General features: G+C 50.0%; 2 protein-coding genes and 2 non-coding genes across 7 annotated transcripts in view; 3 read left to right on the top strand and 1 right to left on the bottom strand.

The window, feature by feature from the left end:
• Nucleotides 1-3,269, top strand: part of ZNF862 (zinc finger protein 862) — a 33,446-nt gene extending 30,177 nt beyond the window's left edge. For 2 of the 4 annotated variants that reach the window (XM_006072238.4, XM_025292074.3), the window contains exon 8: nucleotides 263-3,269. In XM_006072238.4, the coding sequence (XP_006072300.3) occupies nucleotides 263-450 (188 nt within the window). In that variant the 3' untranslated portion in view covers nucleotides 451-3,269. The remainder of the gene's footprint in view (nucleotides 1-262) is intronic. The other 2 variants (XR_006553005.2, XM_006072239.4) reach the window with 2 other exon arrangements.
• Nucleotides 3,270-3,346: 77 nt separating this feature from the next.
• ATP6V0E2 (ATPase H+ transporting V0 subunit e2) lies at nucleotides 3,347-8,569 on the top strand. Its single transcript, XM_006072240.3, has 4 exons — nucleotides 3,347-3,593; nucleotides 5,006-5,053; nucleotides 6,437-6,551; nucleotides 6,918-8,569. The coding sequence occupies exons 1-3, from the start codon at nucleotides 3,490-3,492 to the stop codon at nucleotides 6,528-6,530; spliced, it is 246 nt and encodes an 81-aa protein (XP_006072302.1). The 5' UTR covers nucleotides 3,347-3,489; the 3' UTR covers nucleotides 6,531-6,551; nucleotides 6,918-8,569.
• Nucleotides 8,570-17,311: 8,742 nt separating this feature from the next.
• TRNAC-GCA lies at nucleotides 17,312-17,383 on the bottom strand. Its single transcript has one exon. It is a non-coding gene; the product is annotated as a tRNA-Cys (tRNA).
• A 3,440-nt stretch (nucleotides 17,384-20,823) lies between these two features.
• Nucleotides 20,824-20,895, top strand: TRNAC-GCA. The gene has a single exon. It is a non-coding gene; the product is annotated as a tRNA-Cys (tRNA).
• Nucleotides 20,896-25,855: the final 4,960 nt, after the last annotated feature.

The following is a 25,855-nucleotide window of genomic DNA, read 5'->3' on the forward strand; positions in this document are numbered from 1 at the left end:
AATCGGAAACGTCTCCCTCCAGACTCTGCCTAGGGTCCCCTGGGGGCAGAATCGCCCCGTGAGCTCTGCTGCCCTCGGGTGGAAGAGTCCGCCGAGTGGGACTCACTTGAGCCCCAGAGAGCAGTCCTTGTCCGCCTCCAGTCTGTTCTGCCGGGGGTTACTCTCCCAGCCTCCCTTGGGTGCAGCTGGATGTGAGGGGGATGGATGATCACCTGAACTGTTCTCTCCTGTTCACTGTGGCTTCTCTTTCCTCCCACACGAGGGGCAGGGCTCAGGAAGAAGACTGGCACGCTCTGCAGGGAGGAGCCCACTGCCTGGAAGCCGCCCGGCCCGTCCTGCAGGGAACCGGTGGAGGTCCTGACGGCCTGCGTCCTGGAGCCTCCTGAGAGGCTCCCGTGTCCCCTCCTTGGCCAGGAGGCCCCAGGCTGTCCTGCTAAAGCACTCCTGTAGTAGGAGCAGGAATCTGAGGGGTTCATTCCTTGGAGCCCCATGCTGCCCTGGCCTTGTGATCGTGGTGACAGGCCCTGGGATTCAAGGCCACCCGAGTCTTCACTGGGTGGGACGCTAAGCACTGGGAGGTGGGCAGTGACAAGGCAGTTAAAGCCACACCCCGGGGAGGCCGGGGGTTAGGAGGTGCACGGCCTGTTTCCCGGGGCCCTTCTCCAGGCCCAGGGGGACCTCACAGCACTTAAATTTGCATAGAGATTCTATCTCAAGCTCATTTTCAAGATGCTTCAGTACGTAATCCCATCATGAAACCCTCAGCTTCTGGTGGCAAGAAGACTTTGCTGAAGTGGGAATGACAGCTGGGGGAAGGGCTTGAAGGAGCACTCCGGCCCCTGGGTAGTTGGGGAGCATCCAGGGGGCCACGCACAGCCTGAGGCATGAGGTGAGGGCAGAGGGTGAGCAGGACTGGGGCCAGCCTGGCTCTGGGCTCTGTCCCCCTGGCTCCATAGCAGAAGCAGGGAAGTCTCAACACACGGGAGACCTGCCTCAGAGGCTGTCTTTGCCTCATCGCGGGGCCTGCCTCTAGGATGCAGCAAGCAGAATCCCTGCACCCTGAGCAACCAACAGCTCCTAGACGGGAGGAGTGTCTCCCTGGAGGGGCCCGGTGCTTCCCACCAGTCCAGCCTCTATGTCATGCCGAGCTCTGGATTTCTGCGGAGCAGAGCGTAAGGATGAGTTTGCACTTGGGGGGCTTGGGATCCAGCCCCAGCTCTGCTTCAGGCAGTGGGTCAACCGTGATGGCCCCTTCCCTGTCTCCTGTGCCTTCACGTCCCTCTATGTGAAACGGCAGCAGAGAAGCCAAGTGCCTGTTAGTGCCCGGCCTCCACGGGACTGCTGGCTGACAGCTCCTCTGCGGGCAAAGACGGGCCCCAGGAGGCAGAGTGGACTTGGCTGTCATCAGCTCTTGTCCCTGTCCCTTGCTACCGATGTCCTTATTGTGGGAGGAGGTGCCCTCAGCATAATGGTCTAGTCCATTCTTCCCAGAGGTGCTCTGGGGACCAGCCTGGGAATCAATAGGGGTGTTGGTTTAAATGTTTCAATGCAGACCCACCTGATCAGCTCCCTGGGACTGTTTCCCACAGACCCCCAGGAACTTTGCGGGCTCACTGAAGCCTGAGAAGACCACCCCGGCAGCACAGAGGGTGTCCCACACGATTTGGTTCCCCTTGCCTCTCCCCGTCTCCGTTTCCACCAGGAAGTAGGGTATGTTTCCTTCCAGGGCAGCTGCTCTGGGGAGGCCTAGGCTGCTTGACTGGCCGAGTATGACGTGGTGTCTGCCTCCCGCCTTCCTTCCCACAGGTGGGAAACCAGGGGAGCTTGGAGGGAAGGCTTCTGCCTTTCTCTGGCTTTAGACAGGCAAGATGTAGCGTTCCATCCTGGCTTGCTGCTGGGCCCCAGGTGGGGTCCCTGCTCTGTGCTTCAGGCCCAAGCAGTCTGACCCTTGAGCAGACCCCGGAAGGGTGCTGAGAGCCCCTGAGATGTTGGTACCAAGTGCCTCATGGGCAGAACCTATGGTTCCCAGTGTTCCTGACTCTGCCTTACTGCCATCACTTTCCTGTTTTCTTCAGCTTTGAGCCAAGAATTTTGTTCTCGCTTCCTGCCTTTTAACCTTTGGCACTGTCTCCAGCGCTGTGTCCTGGGGGCTGAGGTGTACCATGGGCCTTTGAAGCTCTGGCCCGGCCACTGTCCACACAGCCAAGATGGAGCCCAGGCCTCCCGACCCATTCACATGGGGCTCTACAGGGAGTTGAGGAATCCGCCCTCGGCCAGTGGAAGAGAGACGGGTCCTTTCAAATGGGGGTTTTATAGCTCCCACCATTGGGATTCCCATTGAGTGACATTCCCGCAGCATCCTCCCCGTGGCAGCTGCCATTCTTTAAGACTCCTCAGAGCAAGAGACTAGTCCTGCCAGCACCACTGTGCGTTAGCCCCACTGCACAAACCCCACGTGAGGCGGAGGCCCACCAGAGCTGCCCCTGCCCCTCCACACCTGTGCTCTCAGGAAGCCTCCAGTGCCAGCTGTGAGAAACTTGGGCCCCTTGGGCAGGGGGACTACTGAAAATGCTGTTTATCATGGGAAGTTACGCTGCCCAGTTTCTCAAGGAGCACAGCCATGCTCTGGCTCCCGTCTGTTAGCTCATGGAAAAGAGGACGCTGGCCATTTTGGGGAGGACCCCAGGGCCGAAGCATGGCGAGACCCCCCCCCCCCAACCCCTACCCTTGCCCAGGCTGGCTCCTGCGTTTTGTTTCAAGAGTCTGGCAGCCTTTCAGACCCCAGGGCCTGGAGACCCCACTGTTGGAGAGCCTGCCTACTTTTTCCTGGAGAAAACAAGCTGAAGGGCGCTGGGAATGGAAGGAGCGAGCGCTCTGTCTTTGGCCAGAGCCCTTGCCCTGCCTCCACTCTCGTTCCCCGCCTGTGGTGTCCATAGCGATGCCGAGAGGGCTGACAAGCTCAGTGACCAGCGGTATAACCGACAACGTGAGTGCAATAGCCATAGAGACCAGGTAGGAGGTGGGGGCCGGCCCCCGCCCTCGCCAGACGCGGAGGAGGTCAGCTCCTCCAGACCTTTTCCTTCCCTCAAACCCACGTTCAGTTCCTAGGGTGCTAAGGACCAGGTGATGATGGGCCTGTTCCCTCCATCCAGGGGTCCGTCTGCCGAGGTCCACTTCTCTGGTTTCAAAGATGTGCAAAACACGGTTTAAGAAAACCATGTTCGATTCTCAACCTTTGTGCTATCCGAATAAAGCGTAGCTTTTCCCCATATGTGTCTCTATCCCATAAATCCTATAGGAAACCGGCTGGGCGGATCAAAGTCCCCCTCCGTCCAGAGTGTCTAGCTGCCGCGCATGCGCGAGCGGGGCGGCAGAAAGCGCTCTCTCGGGGCGGCGGGGTCCTGCTGCGCATGCTCGGAGTCCCCTGCCCGGCCGTGACAGGTACCCAGCGGAGCATCCGCAGCTCTGACCCGCATCCCGCGCCTGGCCATGACGGCGCACTCCTTCGCCCTCCCGGTCGTCATCTTCACCACGTTCTGGGGCCTCATCGGCATCGCTGGGCCCTGGTTCGTGCCCAAAGGACCCAACCGCGGGTAAGGATCGCGCGCGGCCCAGCCTCCTTGGGGACCCCTCTGCGCCTGGGCCCACCCCTCCTCCAGCGCGAGGCGGCAGCGGGGCAGTGGGCACTGGTCCCGGCGCGCAGCGCCCCAGTCCTCCTCCCGGGTCCGCGCTGGGCCGCGTACAACCGGGAACAGGCGGGCTGTCGGGTCCAAAGGGCAGAGAAGGTCGTGCTGTCGAAAGGAGGAGACAGCTACGCCCGCGCCGCTCCCTGCCCCCGCGCCTGGGAAGGTAAAGTCTGGTGAGCCACTGATGCAGCTTGTCCATTCCTGCCCAGCTGTGACCTTGAGCGTCCCTCACCCCTTCAAGCCTCACTTTCTTCTTGGGTCACTGGGGGTGATGATGACTCCTGCCTTTTAAGGCTGCTCTGAGGATTACACAAAATAATGTATATAAAACTGTTAGTTGTGCGTGGCACATGCTGTATGGAATAATTTTTAGCCAGTGTCAGTATTTCTTGGGGGCTCCCAGCAGGTTTCTATACCTGTTGCACCACTCACAGGTTTCTGCTTCATAGTCTCTTCAGCAGTGATGGGCCCTCACCCTTTGATGACAAGTTCCTCAAGGTGGAAGACTGCCTTTTTACCACTGTAGACCCCAGTGCCCAGCTCGGGACTGGCCCATGGTGCTTGGTAATGTTGAGAGAATGGATCAGATGCTGATGTCTCTGGCAGCAACCTCAAGCAGAGGTCATAGGGCCTGGTTTGGGTTAGGGTTAGCTTCAGCTGGAGGCTGCATATGGATGTTGCCTCTGTTTTTCAAAATTCTCAGGGCTGAGGTCCCATGGCCTCACCTTGTAAACCATTTTAGCGCATCAACTCTCCTACACACTGGTGAGTTTTTTCTTCTAACTGAAGTCTCTCCTGCTGCATTTAAAGCCTCTGTTTCCAGTCTTGGAGTGGGACTCAAGGCAACAAGTCCCTATTCTCAGTGTAACTGCTTACTCTGCCTCAGAGATGACCCTCGGTCTCCTTGCTTCTTGCTCTGTCTTCTGTCTTCCTTCCCTTTGCCCAGTGAATTTTGGATCCCAGAGACCACTCCACGGTGGGTGGCTGCAAACGCAGCTGTGTGCAGTGTTGTTCTCCAACATGACTCCTCTACGATGGAGAAACAGTGGGTGATGGAGAACGGAGATAGGTGAAGGGAAAGATGGATAATGTAAGTTGGATGTGGTCGAGGTTGGCTTCCCCAAGAGGTGACACTTGGAGTTTTTCTTTTCCATCTAGCAATTCTTACCCCGGAAGATCTCAGCCTCCTTGTGTTCAGGTGGCATCAAGAAGGCCAGAGGGAAAGGGGTTGGCACCAGGAGCTCTTTCTCTGGCCTTGGCCAGGCCTCCTGAGGGTGCTGCTTCCATCCATCCTGATCTGACATCCTCTTCCATTGCAGGGTGATCATCACCATGCTGGTGGCCACTGCTGTCTGCTGTTACCTCTTGTAAGTACTGCTCTCCCAGCTCCTAGTCCACGGGGGCCCTTGTCCTCCCTTCTTTCCTCCTCTCCCAGCCCTGCTCTCACCTCTGTCCTGGTACCTACACATTTAGCTCTTGAAAGGCTGAGTCTGTAAACCACAGAAGAAGAGGGGTTTGGAGTAGCAAAGACAGCGACGGGCTGGGAGTTATGAACTCTGGGTTCTGGTTCTGAGTGTATCATCTGGACAAGCTCTGGCATGTCCATGGGCTGTGGTTGTCTCATCTGTGACACGAGTGAGTGGGGCCCGCTCGGTGCCTGTTGTCCCCGATGGGCATCAGAATCCCCTGGAGAGATTGTAAAACACAGGTTTCAGGGTTCCACCTTGGACTCACTACATCATAGTTCTCACAGTCTGCACGTGGGAATCTGTATTTTTATTTAAAATTTATTTATTTGTCTGCATCAGGTCTTAGTTGCAGCACACAGGGTCTTTTGTTGCGGCATGAGGGGATTAGTTGCCCCACATGTGGGATTTTAGTTCCCCAACCAGGGATTGAACTCACATCCCTAGCACTGGAAGGCAGATTCTTAACCAGTGGACCACCAGGGAAGTCCCTCCAGGAATCTGTACTTTTAATGCATGCCCCTGAGTGCTTGTGATGCTGACTATTTAGAACCACTGGGTAAACAGTGGTCTTCAAACTTGGCTAAGTCAGTACATATAGAATACTGTCCTATATTCCAAGTCCTGGGATACAGAACACATACCAAGAGATGTGAGTGCCTGGACCATGTGAGGGGGTCAATTTCCATGTCAGTAGGGTCTAGGTGTTCTCTTTCTATAAGTGCCTTTCATGGTAGCCCCTCCCCTTTTACAAAAGAGACACTCCACCATTGCTCCCCGGTTCTATGTCAGCCTGCTCCATGTTTAAATCTCCCTGGCTGCCAAACTGACGAATAAGTCCAAGCTCTGGTTTTGAGGGAGGCCTCTCTCATGAGCAGTTGGTGGTGGCGGTTTACTCGCTCAGTCCTGTCGGACTCTTGCGACCCCATGGACTTAGCCCACCAGGCTCCTCTGTCCATGGGATTCTCCAGGTATTTAAGCCATCTTAAGTCGGAATGGCTTCCCTCTGTGCCCCTGGGGGCCGTCTTACCTCTTCTCTAACACCCTGAGTCCAGCCCCAACACAGGGATCTTATAAATCTACAAAACAAGTCACCAAACCTAAACCCAAACCCACGTGCCCTGACTGAGCCCCGGAGCTGGCTGCAGTGCGGATGTCTCCAAGGGACCCTTCCCTCTGGAAGCCAGACCATCCATGCGCTGGGTGGGTCATGTGACCACTGGCGTGACGCACAGCGGAGTTCCCGGTGCCCCGGGCTCACCGGCGCTGTGCTGTCCCTGGCAGCTGGCTCATCGCCATCTTGGCTCAGCTGAATCCCCTGTTCGGGCCCCAGCTGAAGAATGAGACCATCTGGTACGTTCGCTTCCTGTGGGAGTGACCGTCGCCTCCGCGGCCTCAGGTACTGCTGGGTGGGCGGGCGGGCGGGCAGGCAGGGGTAGGGAGGACAAGGTCAGGCAGGGTTGCAGGACTTTGCGTGTGGACGAAGGCTGTCATTTATTAAGAAGAACAAGCCCCTGAGCATCTGCTCCGCGCCCCCCACCCCGCCAACCCCACGCTGTGCTGGGCAGCACAGACAGAAGATCAGGGTCCTGGGGGGAGCACGTGGGCCCAGCCTCGCTCGTGGGTTTGCAGACCCCCGAGGAGGCAGCAGAATCTGTTGGGAGGGAGGCCTCAGGGGTCCTGGTGAGCCCCGCTCCTCAAGGCGGGGCTGGGGGGCGGGGTCTCCACCGCGAGGCCGTGACGCTGTCACGTGATGTGCTTTCAGGTGCCCCCGCTGTCCGGATGACCGTGGCTCCACTGTCCCTGATGACTCTTTTGTCACCGTCCCCCGTCTCCGTCCCCCTAGCTGTGTCCGGTCCCTCTGGGCCCCCTCCCCTAAGGCCTGCCGGGTTCTGGAAAGTCCTGTCTTCCCCAGCTCAGGAAGGCCGGGCTCAGAGCCAGCCAGAGCAGCCGATGTCCAGCCCTCAAGTTCCCTCTGCCCGCTCCTCCCCGAGTAGGTCCTGGCCGGGAGCTGACTAGGGTGGGGGCTGCCTTGAACTACAAGGGGGAGCCCAAGGCCGGCCGGGCCGTCCTGGGGAGGAGGGCTTGGAGCCAAGATGCTCCGAGGCTGGAGAGGAAGCCCTGGGGAGGAGGCCGGGTCCTGCACCGCCCGGCTCTGTGATCCCGGATCATCTGCCCGCGTGAGGTCCTCACCTGTGAGATGGGCTATGGCGAAGGCCCCTCTTGGGAGTTCTTTGATTTTCTGACATGCTTTGATGTGAAATTTCTGGAAACGTTGACATAACGGACAAACATTCACACACAAAAAGCGCCACAGTAATTTGGATCAAGATTGAAAAGCTGTATGTTCAGCATCCTTTATCCTCTGAGTCACTCAAAGGGGCTTGCTCAGGAAGTGGCATCTTCTCTGCATATCCTCTCCCCGCTTCCTCCCCGACCTGGGCCTCCCTGTCTGGGGATCAGGCTCCCTCCCTTCCCCGGGACTCAGCCTGAAGCAGCTGCACCCCTGCACCCCAGGCCTAGACTCCCTGTGGGAGGAGGATTTCTGAGCCCCTCGAGGTCACCTGGATGGAGGGAGGGTGAAGACAGACAGTTGTGAGTGAGGTGTGGGCGGTGCCGTGGGCCCTGAGGACTGTCCCCAGTGTGGGCTGGGGAACCCCTGGCCTGGTGAGGACCGGAGAAAGAGCTTGTGGGCATCGGACCAGAGGGAGCCTGGGGCCCCAGCCCATGTGCTCACTTCCCCCAGCAGAGTTGGGGCAGACACCTGACAGTCCCAGAGCTGACTCGCTGTGCTGCCTCCCTGGGGCGGGGGAAGCCAGTCTCTTGTCTTTATTGACTATTTATTTGATTGGCATTCTGTTCAGCGGGCATCTGTTTTGGCGCGGTGGCAGAACATGGTATGTCTCCCCTGGATTTCTTGGCTCTGGGCTTGGCCTGTTACTCAGATGGGGCCTCCCTTTGACATTCCTCCACCCCCTTTCCAGCTCCCTTGCTGTGCTGAGCTCTGTGGCCCCCTTGGAGTGGGGGTGCTGAGTCTCGCGGCCATGTCTAGTGACTAATGAATGAAAGGTGGGGAAACTCCTGTCTGGGGGCAAAGTCCTGGCTGAGGCCAAGTTTGCTGCCTGCCGCACCCCTGCCCACCCAATTCCCGGTTCCTCGGTGGGTGGATTTGAGGGGCAGGAAAGGGGCCTGGCAGCTGCTTGGAGCTGCAGCCCTGGAGTATGGACATCAAGGACTACGTTTTCCTGAGACCTGAGAGTGAGTATAGCTTCCCGGAGTCTGCCCAGAACCAGGCCTGGCAGGAGGAGGAAGACGGAGGACTCGTTCAAGTGGAACCTTTGCCCACCTCCCAGCTGTGATTACAGAGAGTGCACAGCCTCTGGGGTTCTGCAATAAAGCCTGTCCCCAACTTGTGGAGCATGGCCTGCTCTTTCCTAAGTGTTCCTAAATATCCGTGGTTCCCTGCACAGGGGAGGGTGATGGAATGAGCAGAGAGGGGAGCTCTTGGGAGGAGCAGCTGGGAAGCTAGGGGTGGGGTGCGTGGAGAAGGGACTGGGAGAAGTGAGGAGCCTGGATTCATCCAAAGCGAATATGGAGCCATGAAAGTGATGGGGGGTGTGGGATGTGACCCCACTAGGCTTCTAGGATGATCTCTGCTCTGGGCGTAATGGGTCCCAGATGAGAGTGGTGGGGAGGATGGGGCCCCATGAATGGGTGAAGGGCTAGTTAGGAGCTCAAGGGGCCCAGCAAGGGATGTGGGAGGAGGGATGAGGCAGGATGCACCCTGCAGGGAGCCGTGGATGAAGGGGTGCCCAGGACCTGGTGGCTGGAACCTTTCAGCAAGAGGCCACAGAGGAGAAGCGATGACCTGGGGCGTCCTGTGTGTCCTGGTGAGCCCAGTCTCCCCATGGAGATGCCCAGCAAGTGGTTGGATGCTTGGATTTGGAGATGAGGATGAAGCTGTGGCCTGAAGACCTGAGATGTGTGTGTGTCTGTCCCTGAGTTCTTGCTGAACTGGGCAGCGGCCTCTGTCCCGGGAAGCCCCCACCCCCCACTCTCCCAGGGCAGGCAGACCCCTCCCAGCAGGCTGCCTCCCCTCCTCTCCCTTCTTTTCTGCCTTTGCAGCCATTCAAGGAGAGCGAGCTTGGGACGCCCTCCCGGGGTCTGTGCCCACTTTGTGTGGATGCTGCTGCTCTCAAAGCTCGCACCCCACCTCAGTGCAGGGACGAGGGGGGACCACAGGGCGAGCAGGTTTTGTCAGAAATAAACACAATCAGACATCAGTTAAAGCCGTGAAAGTACGTTTTATTCTGTAACAACTGACAGGGAAATGAGAACGCTGCAGGGTCTGGGCATTTTGGCAGGAAGGTGAAGGCTGAGGGGAGGTGTGGACAGGGCCCAAGCAGAGCCAGGAGTGAAAAGTCACAAATGGTTGGTAGGCACAAGTGCGGCTAGGCCACTGAGACCGGGACACGGGCCTGGGCCTTCCTGCGTTCATCTCAGGAGGGTTCTTAAGAGCCGCCCCTGGGCTGCAGGAGATACATCTCTCTCCCAGAGGGACCAAGGAGGATCCACAACCGTGAATGCGCTAAGAAAGAGTGGAGGGGCGGGGGTCAGAGGCCCGGGGTCGGGCACTGGCTAGAACAGACAGTATATTCTAACAGTACATCCTTCTGACGGCCCAGAGCTTGGTCAGACAGGAACCCGACGTGGCCAGGTTGTCCCAGGGATGCTGCTTAGGCAGCCAGAAGCCAAGCCAGGTTGGTCGAGTCTCTTAGTGCCGGGTGTGGACGGGCTTGTTGTTTGTTTCAAGCAGGAAGTACCCTCCCACCCCCCTTCCCTTGCCAAGTGGGGTGGGAATCAGTAAATGACTGCCTCTGACGCAAACACTTACTACATGAAGCAAACGATCCCTGAAGATGGCCAGTGGGCAAGGGTGGGACACCCCCACCCGCCCCTAGTGGCAGAGTGGGAAGCTTAGCTCAGCTGCATGCACAGAGGCTGGCCAGCAGAGGGCGGTGCTGCCCAAAGGATGGAGACCTCAGACCAGATTATGCTGTCATTGGGGGTGCAACTGCTCTGCACTGATGTTGGAAGGTGCGGCAGTTGTAGGGAACGGGGAAGATTTTCCAGATGGTACTGGAGCCTGGATGAAATGTCACTGAACGATATGTAACTGCAACATCCAGGTATTTCTGGGGAAATCCAAAGGGCAGAAAACTAAGGGACCTTGACAACTGGATGCTCCTGTGAGGCCCGGCTTCCTAACGATCTTCCGTGACTTATCCCCACCTCAGCATCCTGAGACCTGGCACATTCCAGTCTACGGTAGGGACACCCATTGGCCCAATGGGGAGGATGGAGGTGTCTGTTACTGCAGGCTGCAGGGCCACCCTCCCTGCTGAAACACCCAGAGCAAGGCCTGTGATGAGGGCCTTTGGGTTGCTTTGAACAAAAAAATCAGTGTGCAGATAACACTGGGAATGTGAAGAGCAGAGAAATCAAGGGTGGGTGATCGCTGTCTGCTCCTGAGAACCTCCAAGGTCACGTGTGGGGCATGATCTTTGTTTATACACCTTGGGGTTTCCAGGAATGGAGTCAGTTGGCAGCCACTGCAGTTCTGCTTGACTTGGAGCCAGAAGGGTGAGGGCTGGTGACCAAAGTCTGCGCTAGCTCAGCCCACGCTCCGTGTAATGAACCTGGGTGAGAATCACCCAGAACAGACAGACCCATAGAATGCTGGGACTAAAGCCAGGCCCATCACGACAGGGTCTCCAGGGCTGGAGCGAGGATCCCAGACTTTTAATCCCAGAACTCTGGGTTGTTCTTAGGCAGGCCCACACAGGTCTTAGGACCCGAATTTTGGAATCATGCAGTGGTATTTCTGTGCTGAGACATAAAGAGCCAGAGCTCCATGGAGCCCCTGGAAATGCCATCTAGCAGTTTCAGGAGCACCAAAGCCTTCGGGGATTATGGGGTGTCTGAGTGGACTCTAATCCCAGTGCCACGTGGTCCAGCAGAGGCCAGGTGAGGGACGGGGTGTCACACAAGCCCAGCTGAACTTTGGCTCACCCTGCAGGCATCTGCTCCGAAAAGGGTTGAGGTGGATATTCTTAGAAACCCATACAGCCCCCACCTCAGCTCCCTGATCTGGGGATTAAGGGCTGTGATGGCAGCAAGGCTTTCCCTCTGCAGTAAAGGTCAGCCTTTCCTCCCCTGACAAAGACCCGGGAGACATCAATGAGTGATCCTCTGTGCCTGACCACTCCCAGTCTAGTACAATGGGAGCATGGGGCCACAAGGACCGTTGCCAAAGTCTGGGCTCCCTGTCCCCCAATGCCGAATAGAAACATGGAGACAGAGTTTGGAGGAAATTGAAAAGAGTAGCTTTATTTTTTGCCAGGCAAAAGGGATGCATAGCAGGCTAGCGCCTGGAGAGCTGTGTCCCCCTCTCTTGGGAGTAGGGAAGAGGATTTATATCCTCTTGAAGGTCTTGCATTTTCTTTTTCTTCCTCTTGCAAAGTTTCAGAGTGACTACAGCTGGCATCAGGCAACTCAATAGCTGGGTCTGGTGTCCCTGAAGTTATCGGCCTGTGACCTTCTTTCTGAGATGCAGGATGCTACAAGAGGATATATGGGGGGAGAAGAATGCCAGGTGCAGGGTATAACCTGCACCCTGAAGATTTTTGGTTTTATGGAGTCAGAGAGTAATTAGCTTGGTGAAGGACAAGTCCAGCTACAAGTGTCTGTTAGTGGTAACAGCTAAAGAATACCCAAGGATGTTTAACTTTTGTAGGCCTATTTGGCCGGTATGTGCCAAAGCCTGTTCACTCATTTCTGGTTTTGTGGCAACAGGATCATGGCATAGCCTGCAGCCTTCACCCGTGCTGATACCAGGGGCAACAGCTGTGCTCTTGGTCTGCAGCAATTGATTCAGCAAACAAGTTTTTCTCTTTTTTTCTGTCTGCTCAGCCTCCCAGAGGCTGTTCACCTTGACTGAGCTGCAGGAACTGGGCTGCCTGAGTTCAAAGTCCAGCTTCTCCAGTAATTAGTTGAGTGAAAGTTATTTAATCTTTCTGAGCTTCGGTTTTATCACCCAGTTGGTATGATACTACTCGTGCCTGCCTTGTAGAGGTTCTGAGTGAAGAGTGAAGTCGCTCAGTCGTGTCCGACTCTGTGACCCCATGGACAGTAGCCTACCAGGCTCTGCCATCCATGGGATTTTCCAGGCAAGAATACTGGAGTGGGCTGCCATTTCCTTCTCCAGGGGATCTTCCCAACCCAGGGATCGAACACCGGTCTCCTGCATTGCAGACAGATGCTTTACCGTCTGAGCCACCAGGGAAGCCCTGTAGAGGTTGTGACTGTGTGGTAAATGGGTTAATGGTGCCTGCCTCCTCAATAAATGCCATCAACCAATCACGTGAATTTTACGTAGTAACTCTACTTTCATGGTTCCCTTCATTCTGCCAGGATCTCAGCTTCCTTCACCTTTTCTTATTCCCATCACGGACTCTACACAGATCCACCTTGTGGAGCAGAAAGTGGCAAGCACCCTGAGTGCTTTGATGTGTGAGATAGAACCTGCGAAATATGTGCCACAAAAAATACCCAGAACTTGTTTATGCAGTTGTATTTCTGTGCTTTGCATTAAATGTTCTTAATGTAGTCTATAAATGTACTGTCCTCTTGATAAAACACTCATGCTTTGGGGGTGTGGGGATGAAGAGGGAATGGGTACTAGACTAGATCTGCTGAATCTAAAGTTCTTGGGGAAACTAAATGTTTAAGAAACAACCAGGAAATTTCTTAAAAAGCAGAATATTGATAAGAACACTAGCCCTCCTAGATATTTAAAAGTATTATGAAGTCACAACATGAGAGGCTACAGAAATGAAAACAATGGTGTTAGCACATGAATAGACAAGTCAATAGAAGAGAAGAAGAGTCTAAAAATAAACTCAAATTGATAAACATGCAAAGCAAATCTGTGAGGGGAAGATGAGTAAAGGCAATGAGGAGTGTGGGGACTCTCTCCCTCCTGGAGACAAAATTACTACCGGCTGCATCAAATGTAAATGAAACTATAAATGTACCAGAAGAAGACGTAGGGGGATTTAAAAAATCACCTCCTAATGGGAAAGGTCTAAGTAAGAGGGGAAACAAAGAAATCCAGCAGTGATGAAGATAAAATGGATGAACTTTAATTAAAATTTAGATTTTCTGCAAAGCAAAAAGAACAACCTGGAGAAAAAAGATGAATGGCAGACAAGGGAAATGATTTGCAACCCATGACATATACAGAACTGTACAAAAAAGATCATGATGACTTGGATAACCACGATGGTGTGATCACTCACCTAGAGTCAGACATCCCGGAGTACGAAGTCAAGTGGGCCTTAGGAAGCATCGCTATGAACAAAGCTGGTGGAGGGGATGGCATTCCAGCTGAGCTATTTCAAATCCTAGAAGTTGATGCTGTTAAAGTGCTGCACTCAATATGCCAGCAAATTTGGAAACCTCAGCAGTGGCCATAGGACTGGAAAGGTCAGTTTTCAGTCCAATCCAAAAGAAGGGCAATGTCAAAGAATGTTCAAACTACCACATAATTGCACTCATTTCACATGCTAGCAAAGCAATGCTCAAAATCCTTCAAGCTAGGCTTCAACAGTATGTGAACCAAGAACTTCCAGATGTTGAAGCTGGATTTAGAAAAGTCAGAGGAACCAGAGATCAAATTGCCAACATCCAATGGATCATAGAAAAAGCAAGAGAATTCCAGAAAAATATCTACTTCTGCTTCACTGACTATGCTAAAGCCTTTGACTGTGTGGGTCACAACAAACTGTGGAAAACTCTTAAAGAGATGGGAATACCAGACCACCTTACTTGCCTCCTGTGAAACTTGTATGCAGGTCAAGAAGTAACAGTTAGAACTGACAAGGGAAAGATGGATTGGTTCCAAATTGGGAAAGGAGTATGTCAAGGCTGTATATTGTCACCCTTTAACTTCTATGCAGAGTACATCATGTGAAATGCCAGGCTGGATGAAACACAAGCTGGAATCAAGGTTGCTGGGAGAAATAGCTATAACCTCAAATATGAAGATGACACCACTTGCAGAAAGTGAAGAGGAACTAAAGAGCCTCTTGACGAAAGTGAAAGAGGAGAGTGAAAAAGCTGGCTTAAAATTCAACATTCAAAAAATGAAGATTATCACTTCATGGCAAATGGATGGGGAAACACTGGAAACAGTGACAGATTTTCTTTTCTTGGGCTCCAAAATCACTGCAGATGGTGACCGCAGCCATGAAATTAAAAGACACTTGCTCCTTGGAAGAAAAGCTATGACAAGCAGACAATGTATTGAAAAGCATATTCAAATTACTTTGCCAACAAATATGGTTTTTCCAGTAGTCATGTACAGCTGTGATACTTGGAGAAGGCTGAGTGCCAAAGAATTGATACTTTTGAACTGTGGTGTTGGAGAAGATTCTTGAGAGTCCCTTGAACTGCAAGGAGGTCAAACCAGTCAATCCTAAAGAAAATCAACCCCGAATATTCATTGGAAGGACTGATGCTGAAGCTGAAGCTCCAATACTTTGGCCACCTAATGGGAAGAGCTGGCTCATTGGAAAAGACCCTGATGCCAGGAAAGATTGAAGGCAGAAGGAGAAGGGGCCAACAGAGGGATGAGATTGTTGGATGGCATCACCGACTCGATGGACATGAATTTGAGCAAGCTCCAGGACTTGGTGATGGACAGGGAAGCCTGCTATGCTGCAGTCCATGAAGTTGCAAAGAGTCAGACACGACTGAGTGACTGAACAACAAACATATACAGAGGTCATCAATAAGACACAGCAGGTTAATGGCAAAGGAGACAAGCAGGCAATTCACAAAAGAAGTGGTAGAAGTGACTTTCCAGCATGAAAAGATGCTTCCCATCATTTATAAGCAAGGAAAGCAAATGGAAACAACAATGTAACCCCATCATTACCTGTTATGTTAACAGAGGTCAAAACTGCTAACAAACTATAACAGACATGTCTCCTAATAGTCACAGTCAGTGTCGCCTGCAGCTCCCCTTGCTCTGAATACTTCCATGCACGCTAGCTGACTTCCAGCTGTCAGCACTGTCTTCCTGCCCTGTGCTGCAGGCTGGAAGTGCTCTCAGGAAGATATTGCCGTCAGCACACTCTTTGATTGATAGGGCTTGCGTGTACATGCTCCTGGGGTTTCTCCAGCTCTGGTGGCCCCCTGAGCAGATGGTTTGTGCTTCTGTCTTCATCATGAGGTGTGTTCCCTGGGCAGCCTACCAACGCCGTAGAAGAAACATGGAAAACAGACCAACCACAAAATGACCTGGAGCCCAGTGTTGCCAAACCTCGGCAGAAGCAGAGTCATATGAGTGAAATATAAATGCTTATTGTTCTGAGTCAGGGTTTTCAGGCGTTTGATATGCAGCATCGTGGTGGCATAGCTGACTGATCAGCGTAATGACAGGTCTAGCACAGGGTGACATACATGTTGTGTTTCTACTCCCTTGTTGATGATACTCGCATTACTCCAGGTTCTCCTGTTACAATGAGCAACCCTACATAGATCCCTGTGCATGGGTGCTGGAACTTCTCTAGGCTGTATGTCTCCATGTAAAGAGCAGAGTTGTGGGTGATGTTTACTTTCAATGTCACAAGGTATTACCAAATTGTCCTCCAAAGCAATTATTTACACTCTGACAAAACTTACAGGAACTCCTGGACTTCATTTGTTACTCAGCCTTTTTTTATTTTTTCAACCAGATAATGTGTGTAAAATGGTATCTTGTTTTAACTTACATTTCACTAATAATACCTGATGAGCATGACTCTCTTCATCTGTTTGTTGGCCATTTGGATTTCCACTTCTCTAATTTGTTCATATTGTTTGCTTGATTTTCTATTAGACTTTTTGGGCCTTTTTCTTACTGATTTATAGAATTTCTTTATATATTTTAGCTACAAGTTCCCCTAATCCCATATAGCTAGTGCCAGGAAGAGAGATGGAAGAAGACAGTGTGTGTTGGTGGGGAGGTTCAGTTCAGTTCAGTTGCTCAGTCGTGTCCGACTCTTTGCGACCCCTGGGCTGCAGGATGCCAGGCTTCCCTGTTCATCACCATCTCCCAGAGCTGCTCAAACTCATGTCCATTGAGTTGGTGGTGCCATCCAACCATCTTATCCTCTGTCTTCCCCTTTTCCTCCTGCTTTCAATCTTTCCCAGCATCAGGGTCTTTTTTAATGAGTCAGCTCTTCACATCAGGTGGCCAAAGTATTGGAGCTTCAGCTTCAGCATCGGTCCTTCCAGTGAATATTCAGGACTGATTTCCTTCAGGATTGACTGGTTTGATTTCCTTGGAGTCCAAGCAACTCTCAACCAGTATATTGCTGGTTACCGCAGTCCTTTTCTTTTATTTTTCCCCTCTTTTCTTTTAAATTAGCACCCTTCTTCTTTTATCTAGTTATCCTTACATTCAATTGACCAGTTCTTCATTTGATTCCCTTGCTCACCACAGGCAGTTCCTGCTGTGCTCTGTCTCTCCTGTGTCTGGCATCACGTAGAACACAAATATGTCTTGAGTAAATGGATGATTCTGTCATAGCCATTGCTCTTATTTCTGTAAGCTTTGTGAGGATAACATGGGGGTCAAAGAGCCCATGCCACTATAGGGAAGATGGGTTAGGAACAGTGGTGTGCTTGAGCTTACTTGCACCAGAGAGGCAGTTCAGCATGTCTTCCCAACACTATGATCAGTGATCTTGTGTTTGTGGCTTGACATTGGATTTGGTGAGATTATATATACTGTGAAGTTGGAAAACACTGCAAATCAATGCTTCCCCTCCCCTCAAGAGCTGGTTGTTAAACACTTACCAACACAGCACTAACTTAGGGCAATGAAAACATGTAGAAACATGCCTATGTAGGACAAGACCAGTGGTAAGTGAAATAAAAAGCCATAGTTGGAGGAACGTATCACTCTAGGCTTGTCGTGTTCAGAGACAGGGTTTTAAGTTACTCCAGATTTTTCCCAGATTTGAGAAGACTTGGTATCCTGAGGCCCTGGATTAGGGAAAGGAGCTGAACCTTCAATATCAGCTCCAGCTAGCAAAAGTGAAGGACAGCAGGGGGCACCTGGATTTGAACCAGGGACCTCTTGATCTGCAGTCAAATGCTCTACCCCTGAGCTATACCCCCTGATGTAAGTGGAGGCCTTAGTACTACCTTTTACCTGTGTAGCCATGCCCAACACTCCTATAAATTTTTGCTACAAGGTGTTCACCAGGCTGGGCCTGCTCAAAGCTGCCAAACTGGCCTCACTATAATTTTACTCCCTTGATGCAAACCAAGCACCAGGTTCCCCCTCCCTGTAACCACCTCCCTGCTCTTTCTGGAAAAGCACTGACACTGGTATTTATGGCAGGAGGGGCCTTCAGGGTCACTGGTCTATGCCCTTCACAGTGGGCATCTGAACACAGAGATTCAGGATTACTGGTCTGCTCAAGCACACACAGCTCCTCACAGATAAACTCAGGACCTGAATCCACTTCTCCTGACTTTGGGTTCAGGACCTTATAACTAAGCCAGTGAGTCTCTTATCTTCCTCTTTTCCCTATCCTCTATCAGTCAAAAAATGTAAAGGCTACAGAAGAGGAGCGCTTTAATAGATTAATGAGGAATTGGGACCATCAGGGGAACTAGAGTGTGGGCTTAGCAGAGCACAAGGAAAAGCTAATGGGGACACCAGAATTTGACCTTGGGCATGCTGCACCCTTCGGGCCAGTCCTCAGATTTCCTGTGCTCAGGAAGCATCTTGGGAGCTTGTCAAATATGCAGATGTGATGTGGGGTTAGGAACAAGCTTCTTATTGAGGGTCTGGGGGATCCCACTTTGAGAAACACCTGTCACAGATCTATATCGGCTCCCTTGTGCGCCACCTGCAGGAAGACTTAGGTACTGAACCCCCAGGAAGGGATGGGTTAGGAATTCTAGCTCCTGCCCCAGGGTCAGGCTGAGCTGGTGGGCAGAGGCAGGATGAAAACCAAGGACCACAATGAGATTGGTCATCCTCTGAACTCGGTTCTTGACCCGTGGTTCTTAATTGTAGGGTGTGTCAAAATCACTTGGAGGACTTGTTAAAACAGGGATGTCTAGGCTTCTCCCTGAAAGTTTCTGATTAACAAATTCTCAGGTAAATTCTCTGATCCCGGGGGTCTGGGGCCATGCTTTAAGAACCGCTGCTCTAGATCCACAAGTCTGTGACCAGGCCCTTTCACACTCGCAGCCACACCCAGGGTACCTGTTCACCCTTGCCTCATCTGTGTGTTTACTGAGCACTGGTGCCTCCTCCACTCCATCAAAGATCCATATCCTTACATCCCACCCCCCCAGCCTTTCCTCCCATTGCCTGCTGGGAGCCCCCGGGAGGGTCTTCTTTGTCATGGATTAGCTCTCTTCCTAGTTTACCATTCAGGAAACTAAATCTAAAGAAGCTTCTGCAAATATGGGGAAAACTCATTCAAGGGAGTCAAGGAGATCCAGCTCTTCTGTCCAGAGCAGCCCGATTCAAGCTGAAAATCTCAGTCTGCCTCAGAAAAATTCAGCCCAGGGGGTTGTATTATTACATGTATATTGCAGATGAGGAAACAGAGATTGGGAGAGTATCTTTGGCCCCACAAAGGCAAGTCGCTCAGGAGAGAAGGCGGCTCCAGATATCCCAGGGGTGTCATCCTTCAGCTTTGCATTTCCTTGTTTCTCTCTGGGTTCATTCCTTCTTTCTCCTTAATTCATTGAGGTTCTGATCCAGGTAATGCTCTTAGGTTTGGCACATCTGAAATGTCTTTCTTTTGTCCTCTTGCTTGAATGTCAGTTTACCTGGGTTCAGAATTCTAGATTGCCTCTACAGCCATAGCACACTGAATGCACCCAATCTTGTCGGAATTCTAGGTTGGAAGTTATTTTTCTTTATACCTAAAAAATGTATTTTATAATACTATAAAGTATCAGTAAAGACAACTTTATTATTCAATTGCTGTTCTCACCAAAGTATCAAATGTAAAAAAATTTTGAAATGCATGCATGGTTCATGGGTCTGGCTACACAGCTAATTAATTTTACTTATTTGTGCCTATATTTTCACTTACACAATTTTAAAAAATAATATTTTCCTAATTATGATAAATAATAATAAAGTGCTGTACTCAGTATGTCAGCAAATCTGGAAAACTCAGCAGTGGCCACAAGACTAGAAAAGGTCAGTTTTCATTCTAATCCCAAAGAAAGGCAATGCTGAATAATGCTCAAATGACCATACAATTGTGCTCATTTCACATGAAAGCAAGGTAATGCTCAAAATCCTTCAAGCTAGGCTTCAGCAGTACATGAATCGAGAACTTCCAGATGTTGAAGCTGGATTTAGAAAAGGCAGAGGAACCAGAGATCAAATTGCCAACATCCATTGGATCATAGAAAAAGCAAGAGAATTCCAGAAGAACATCTACTTCTGCTTCATTGACTAGTCTAAAGCCTTTGTGCGGATCACAACAAACTGTGGAAAATTCTTAAAGAGATGTGAATACCAGACCAACTTACCTGTCTCCTGAGAAACCTGTATGCAGGTCAAGAAGCAACAGTTAGAGTGAAAAAACTGGCTTAAAACTCAACATTCAAAAAAACTAAGATTTTGGCATCCAGTCCCATCACTTCATGATACATAGATGGGAAAAAAGTGGAAACAGTGACAGACTTTATCTCCTTGGGCTCCAAAATCACTGTAGAATAGTGTCTGTAGTAACAACATTAAAAGACACTTGGTCCTTGGAAGGAAAGCTGTGATAAACCTAGATGGCATATTAAAAAGCAGAACATCACTTTGCCAACAAAGGTCTGTATAGTTGAAGCTATGGTTTCTTCAGTAGTCATGTCTGGATGTGAGAGTTGGACCACAGAAGGCTGAGCGCCAAAGAATTAATGGTTTTGAATTGTGATTGCTGGAGAAGACTCTTGAGAGTCCCTTGGACTACAAGGAGATTAAACCAGTGAACCCTAAAGGAAATCAACCCTGAATATTCATTGAAAGGACTGATGCTGAAGCTGAAGTTCCAATACTTTGGCCACCTGATCCAAAGAGCTGACTCACTAGAAAAGACCTTGATGCTTAGAAAGATTGAGGAGAGGAGGAGAAGGGGACAACAGAGGGTGAGATGGTTGGATGGCATCACTGACTCACTAGACATGAGTTTGAGCAAACTCGGGGAGATGGTGAAGGACAGGGAAGCCTGGTGTGCTGCAATCCGTGTGGTCACAAAGAGTCGGACACAGCTTAGCAACTGAACAACAACTATAATAAAGCAATAAAAAGGTATAAATCCACAGGACAAACAGTATATAGATGAGATAATTAGTTTGACCTGAAAGAAAAAAACAAAAGAGCTGACATAGTCTGTAGAGAAATCATCCAAGAAGTAAGCACTTCTGTGGGAGGCGCAGGGGAGGTTGGAGACCAGAGGGCGTTACTGAGGGATGCAGTTCTACAGGTTTCCACTGGCTCTCAGAGAATGGATGGTAATTGCCGTCTACTGCATACCTGGGTGTTATGACACAGTGAATTGGTGCTAGTTCAGAACCTAGAACGGCCTGGGGGTATAGCTCAGGGGTAGAGCATTTGACTGCAGATCAAGAGGTCCCCAGTTCAAATCCGGGTGCCCCCTGCTGATTTTCTTTTCATCTGGAGACCACACACGTGGTCACTGTAGATTAGATCTCAGTACCACCAACCTTCACCTCCACCCCAACCCCACTTGTTGGGAGGCTTTTTAAATTAGGCTACTTTCTTCTAGGGGGGCTTAGCAAACAGAACATGGAAGGAGTAAGGAGAGGAGAGGAAAGGTAGGAAAGGTCATCTTCTGACTCAGGAAATGGTTGGAAGTTTTCCTCATCCAGCATTAGAGGCTTTGTCTTGACCCTAAGAGCTGTGTGTGTTTGGTCAGCTCTCCCAATTACTATTACTATTTCTGCTTTCAAGTGAGTTAAGAAGGTCCAAGGAGCTACCTGAATTAGCAGCTGTGCCTCACAGACTCCGGGGAAGAATCTGGATATTTTTATTTGAAAAACAACACATTGTCTGCTCTTCCTACCCAACCAGGACTATCTGATCAGACACATTTGGGGGAAGATGATACTGGATGATTCTCAAGGGCATTTTGTCTGAACACGGGCTTCCCAGGTGGTGCAAGTGATAAAGAAGCTGCCTGCCAATGCAGGAGACTAAGAGACGAAGGTTCAATCCCTAGGATGGAAAGATCCCCTGGAGGAGGGTATGGCAGCCCACTCCAGTATTCTTGCTTGGAGAATCCCATGGACAGAGGAGCCTGGCGGGCTACAGTCCATAGGATCGCAAAGAGTCAGACACGACTGAAGCGACTTAGCACGCACATATGATTATCAAAGCCAGTGCCCTCGACAGGGCCAGAAGGAAGGAGGGAGAGGGTGGGAAGAAGACCTGGTGGGAAAGTCGTGCTTCTGCCAGGAGGCAGACCCCCAGGTTCTGGAAGCCACAAACATCTGGGTGACTGGCTGTGCTGTGGGTGGAAAGGTGCTTTTTAGATAATAATGGCTCACAGTTAGATCATTTAAACACAGATCACGAGGTCTCTGATTCATAATCCAAGTAACGTTACTGCTGTCACTTTAAAAAATTAATAGACTTTATTTTTTTTAGAACACTTTTAGGTTTACAGAAAATCTGAGCAGAAAGTATAGAGAGCTCCCCTCCATCCCCTCACCTCAGCTACCCCCTCCCAGGTGCCCCATTATTAAATTTTATATTAGTGTTGTTATTGTCCAGTCATCCACTCATGCCTGACTCTTTGCGATCCCATGGACTGCAGCACACCAGGCTTCCCTGTCCATCATCATCTCCCAGAGCTTGCTCAAACTCATGTCCATTGAGTTGGTGATGCCATCCAACCATCTCATCCTCTGTGGTCCCCTTCTTCTCCTGCTTTCAGTCTTTCCCAGCATCAGGGTCCTTTCCAATGAATCAGGTTTTCACATCAGGTGGCCAAAGTATTGGAGCTTCAGCGTCAGTCCTTCCAATGAATATTCAGGACTGATTTCCTTCAGGATTTGGTTTGATTTCCTTGCAGTCCAATGGACTCTCAAGAGTGTTCTCCAACACCACAGTTCAAAAGCATCAATTCTTCGGTGCTCAGCCTTCTTTATGATCCAACTCTCACATCTGTACACGACTACTGGAAAAGCACAGCTTTGATTAGATGGACCTTTGTTGGCAAAGTAATGTCTCTGCTTTTTAATGTGATGTCTAGGTTTGTCATAGCTTTTCTTCCAAGGAGCAAGAGTCTTTTAATTTCATGGCTGCAGTTACCATCTGCACTGATGTTGGAACCAAAGAAAAGAAAGTCTGTCACTGTTTCCAGTGTTTCCCCATCCATTTGCCATGTAGTGATAGTCTTCGTTTTTTGAATGTTGAGTTTTAAGCCAGCTTTTTCACTCTCCTCTTTCACCCTCATCAAGAGGCTCTTTAGTTCCTCTTTGCTTTCTGCCATAAGGGTGGTGTCATCTGCATATTTGAGGTCATTGATATTTCTCCTGGCAATCTTGATTCTAGCTTGTACTTCATCCAGTCTGGCATTTCACATGATATACTCCACATATAAGTTAAATAAGCATGGTGACAATATATAGCCTTGACTTACTCCTTTCCCAGTTTGAAACCAGTTGGTTGTTCCCTGTCCAGTTCTAAGTGTTGCTTCTTGACCTGCATACAGATTTCTCAGGAGGCAGGTAAGGTGGTCTGATATTCCCATCTCTTGAAGACTTTTCCAGTTTGTTGTGATCCACACAGTCAAAGGCTTTGGCGTAGTCAGTAAAGCACAAGTAGATGTTTTTCTGGAACTCTCTTGCTTTTTGTATGATCCAATGGATGTTGGCAATTTGATCTCTGGGTTCCTCTGTGTGGGGTGATGGTGGTGAGATCAGACAGCGCCATCTCTACTACTGGTCTTTGAAACATTGTTAAGAAAATTTGGAGAAAATATCTGCAGTGCATATGTCCAGAATATATAATGAACTGAGCCAAATATAAATATATAAAGAATTCAACAGTAAGACAAACCCAATGTTTTAAAGTAGGCAAAGAATTTGCAACCACACTTCACAAAAGAAGACATACAAATGGCAAAAAAGCACCTGAAAATGTAATCACCATTATTATTCACCTGGAAATGCAAATGACTAAAATGAAAAGGGCTGACAATAAAGTGCTGATGAGGATTGGAGGCAATTTGAACATTGTTCCTAGGAATACAAAACGGCACAAACACTTTGGAGAATAGTTTGGCAGTTTCTTACAGAGTTAGGCATTATTTACCATAGACCCCACCATGGTCACTACTATCTTACCAAAGATAAATGAAAACTTCTGCCCTCACAAAGACAGGTCTGTTCATAGCAGTTATCTCACACGCTAGTAAAGTAATGCTCAAAATTCTCCAAGCCAGGCTTCAGCAATACATGAACAGCGAATTTCCAGTTGTTCAAGCTGGTTTTAGAAAAGGCAGAGGAACCAGAGACCAAATTGCCAACATCCGCTGGATCATCAAAAACGCAAAAGAGTTCCAGAAAAACATCTATTTCTGCTTTATTGACTATGCCAAAGCCTTTGACTGTGTGGATCACAATAAACTGTGGAAAATTCTGAAAGAGATGGGAATACCAGACCATCTGACCTGCCTCTTGAGAAATCTGTATGCAGGTCAGGAAGCAACAGTTAGAACTGGACATGGAACAACAGACTGGTTGCAAATAGGAAAAGGAGTACGTCAAGGCTGTATATTGTCACCCTGCTTATTTAACTTCAACGCAGAGTACATCATGAGAAACGCTGGGCTGGAAGAAGCACAAGCTGGAATCAAGATTGCTGAGAGAAATATCAATAACCTCAGATATGCAGATGACACCACCCTTATGGCAGAAAGCGAAGAGGAACTAAAAGCCTCTTGATGAAGGTGAAAGAGGAAAGTGAAAAAGTTGGCTTAAAGCTCAACATTCAGAAAACGAAGATCATGGCATCTGGTCCCATCACTTCATGGGAAATAGATGGGGAAACAGTGGAAACAGTGTCAGACTTTATTTTTGTGGGCTCCAAAATCACTGCAGATGGTGACTGCAGCCATGAAATTAAAAGACGCTTACTCCTTGGAAGAAAAGTTATGACCAACCTAGATAACATATTGAAAAGCAGAAACATTACTTTGCCAACAAAGGTCTGTCTAGTCAAGGTTATGGTTTTTTCAGTGGTCATGTATGCATGTGAGAGTTGGACTGTGAAGAAAGCTGAGTGCCAAAGAATTGATGCTTTTGAACTGTGGTGTTGGAGAAGACTCTTGAGAGTCCCTTGGACTGCAAGGAGATCCAACCAGTCCATTCTGAAGGAGATCAGCCCTGGGATTTCTTGGAAGGAATGATGCTAAAGCTGAAACTCCAGTACTTTGGCCACCTGATGCGAAGAGTTGACTCATTGGAAAAGACTCTGATGCCGGGAGGGATTGGGGGCAGGAGAAGGGGATGACAGAGGATGAGATGGCTGGATGGCATCACTGACTCGATGGATGTGAGTCTGAGTGAACTCTGGGAGTTGGTGATGGACAGGGAGGCCTGGCGTGCTGCGATTCATGGGGTCGCAAAGAGGTGGACACGAATGAGCAACTGAACTGAACTGAAAATTGAAAAGAATCCAAGTTGTCAACAGGGTAAATGGGTAAACAAATTATGCTACATTCATATAAAGGAATTCTACTCAACAATAAAAATGAATGAGTTCCTGATTCATACAACAGCATGGCTGAATCCCGGAAACATTGCATTAAGCCAAAGAGGCTATACATAAAAACTGCATAGTGTGTAGTGCCATCTTTATGAAGTATTAGGGAATGTAAACCTAGTCTTTCATGACAGATGGCATATTAGCTGTTACCTGGGGCACAGGGTGGAAAGCTCATTGGGAAAAGGTGAAGTGATTTATTACTTTATTATTACTGGATGTGTGTGTGGATAGACATATCCTACACCTTAATTGTGAAGGTGGTTCTGCAAGTGAACAAATTTGTCAAAATCCACTGCAATGCACACTTAAAATTGGGACATTGATTGGATCTAAATCATGTCTTAAAAAACCAGAAATGTATTCCTGCAGGGAGAGACTATTAGTATAGAATAGAAATGCATTAGAATATGGAGCCTAGGAATAGATTCCTACGTATATGGGAGTGAAAGAAGGCGGGAGTGGGGGGGGGGGTGCAGAAGTAATCAGCGAGGAATACACACTGCAGGAGGATCAGCTCTAAATGATAAAAAGGTCAGATGAACCCCCCGTCTCAAATCATGCACAAAGGTCAAGTTCAGGTGGGTTAAAGGCCCCGCGGTGGAAGGGACCTTGGGGATCGGCCAGTGGAAAAGGAAGACTTGGTCGCCATCGGCCCGCAGCTCATGCCAGCGCTTCTTCCAAGACCATAGAGCTAAACTAGCACGATTATAAACAAGCAAACAAGTCTCTCCCCGCCCCCTCCAAACTAGCACCCTTAAACTAGAACAATGTCAATCTGGGCAGAGCAGTGAGCGACTTCCGGCGGAGGAGCCGGCGAGACCTCA

This window comes from Bubalus bubalis, chromosome 8 (genome assembly GCF_019923935.1).
Source record: "Bubalus bubalis isolate 160015118507 breed Murrah chromosome 8, NDDB_SH_1, whole genome shotgun sequence".
Taxonomy (NCBI): domain Eukaryota; kingdom Metazoa; phylum Chordata; class Mammalia; order Artiodactyla; family Bovidae; genus Bubalus; species Bubalus bubalis.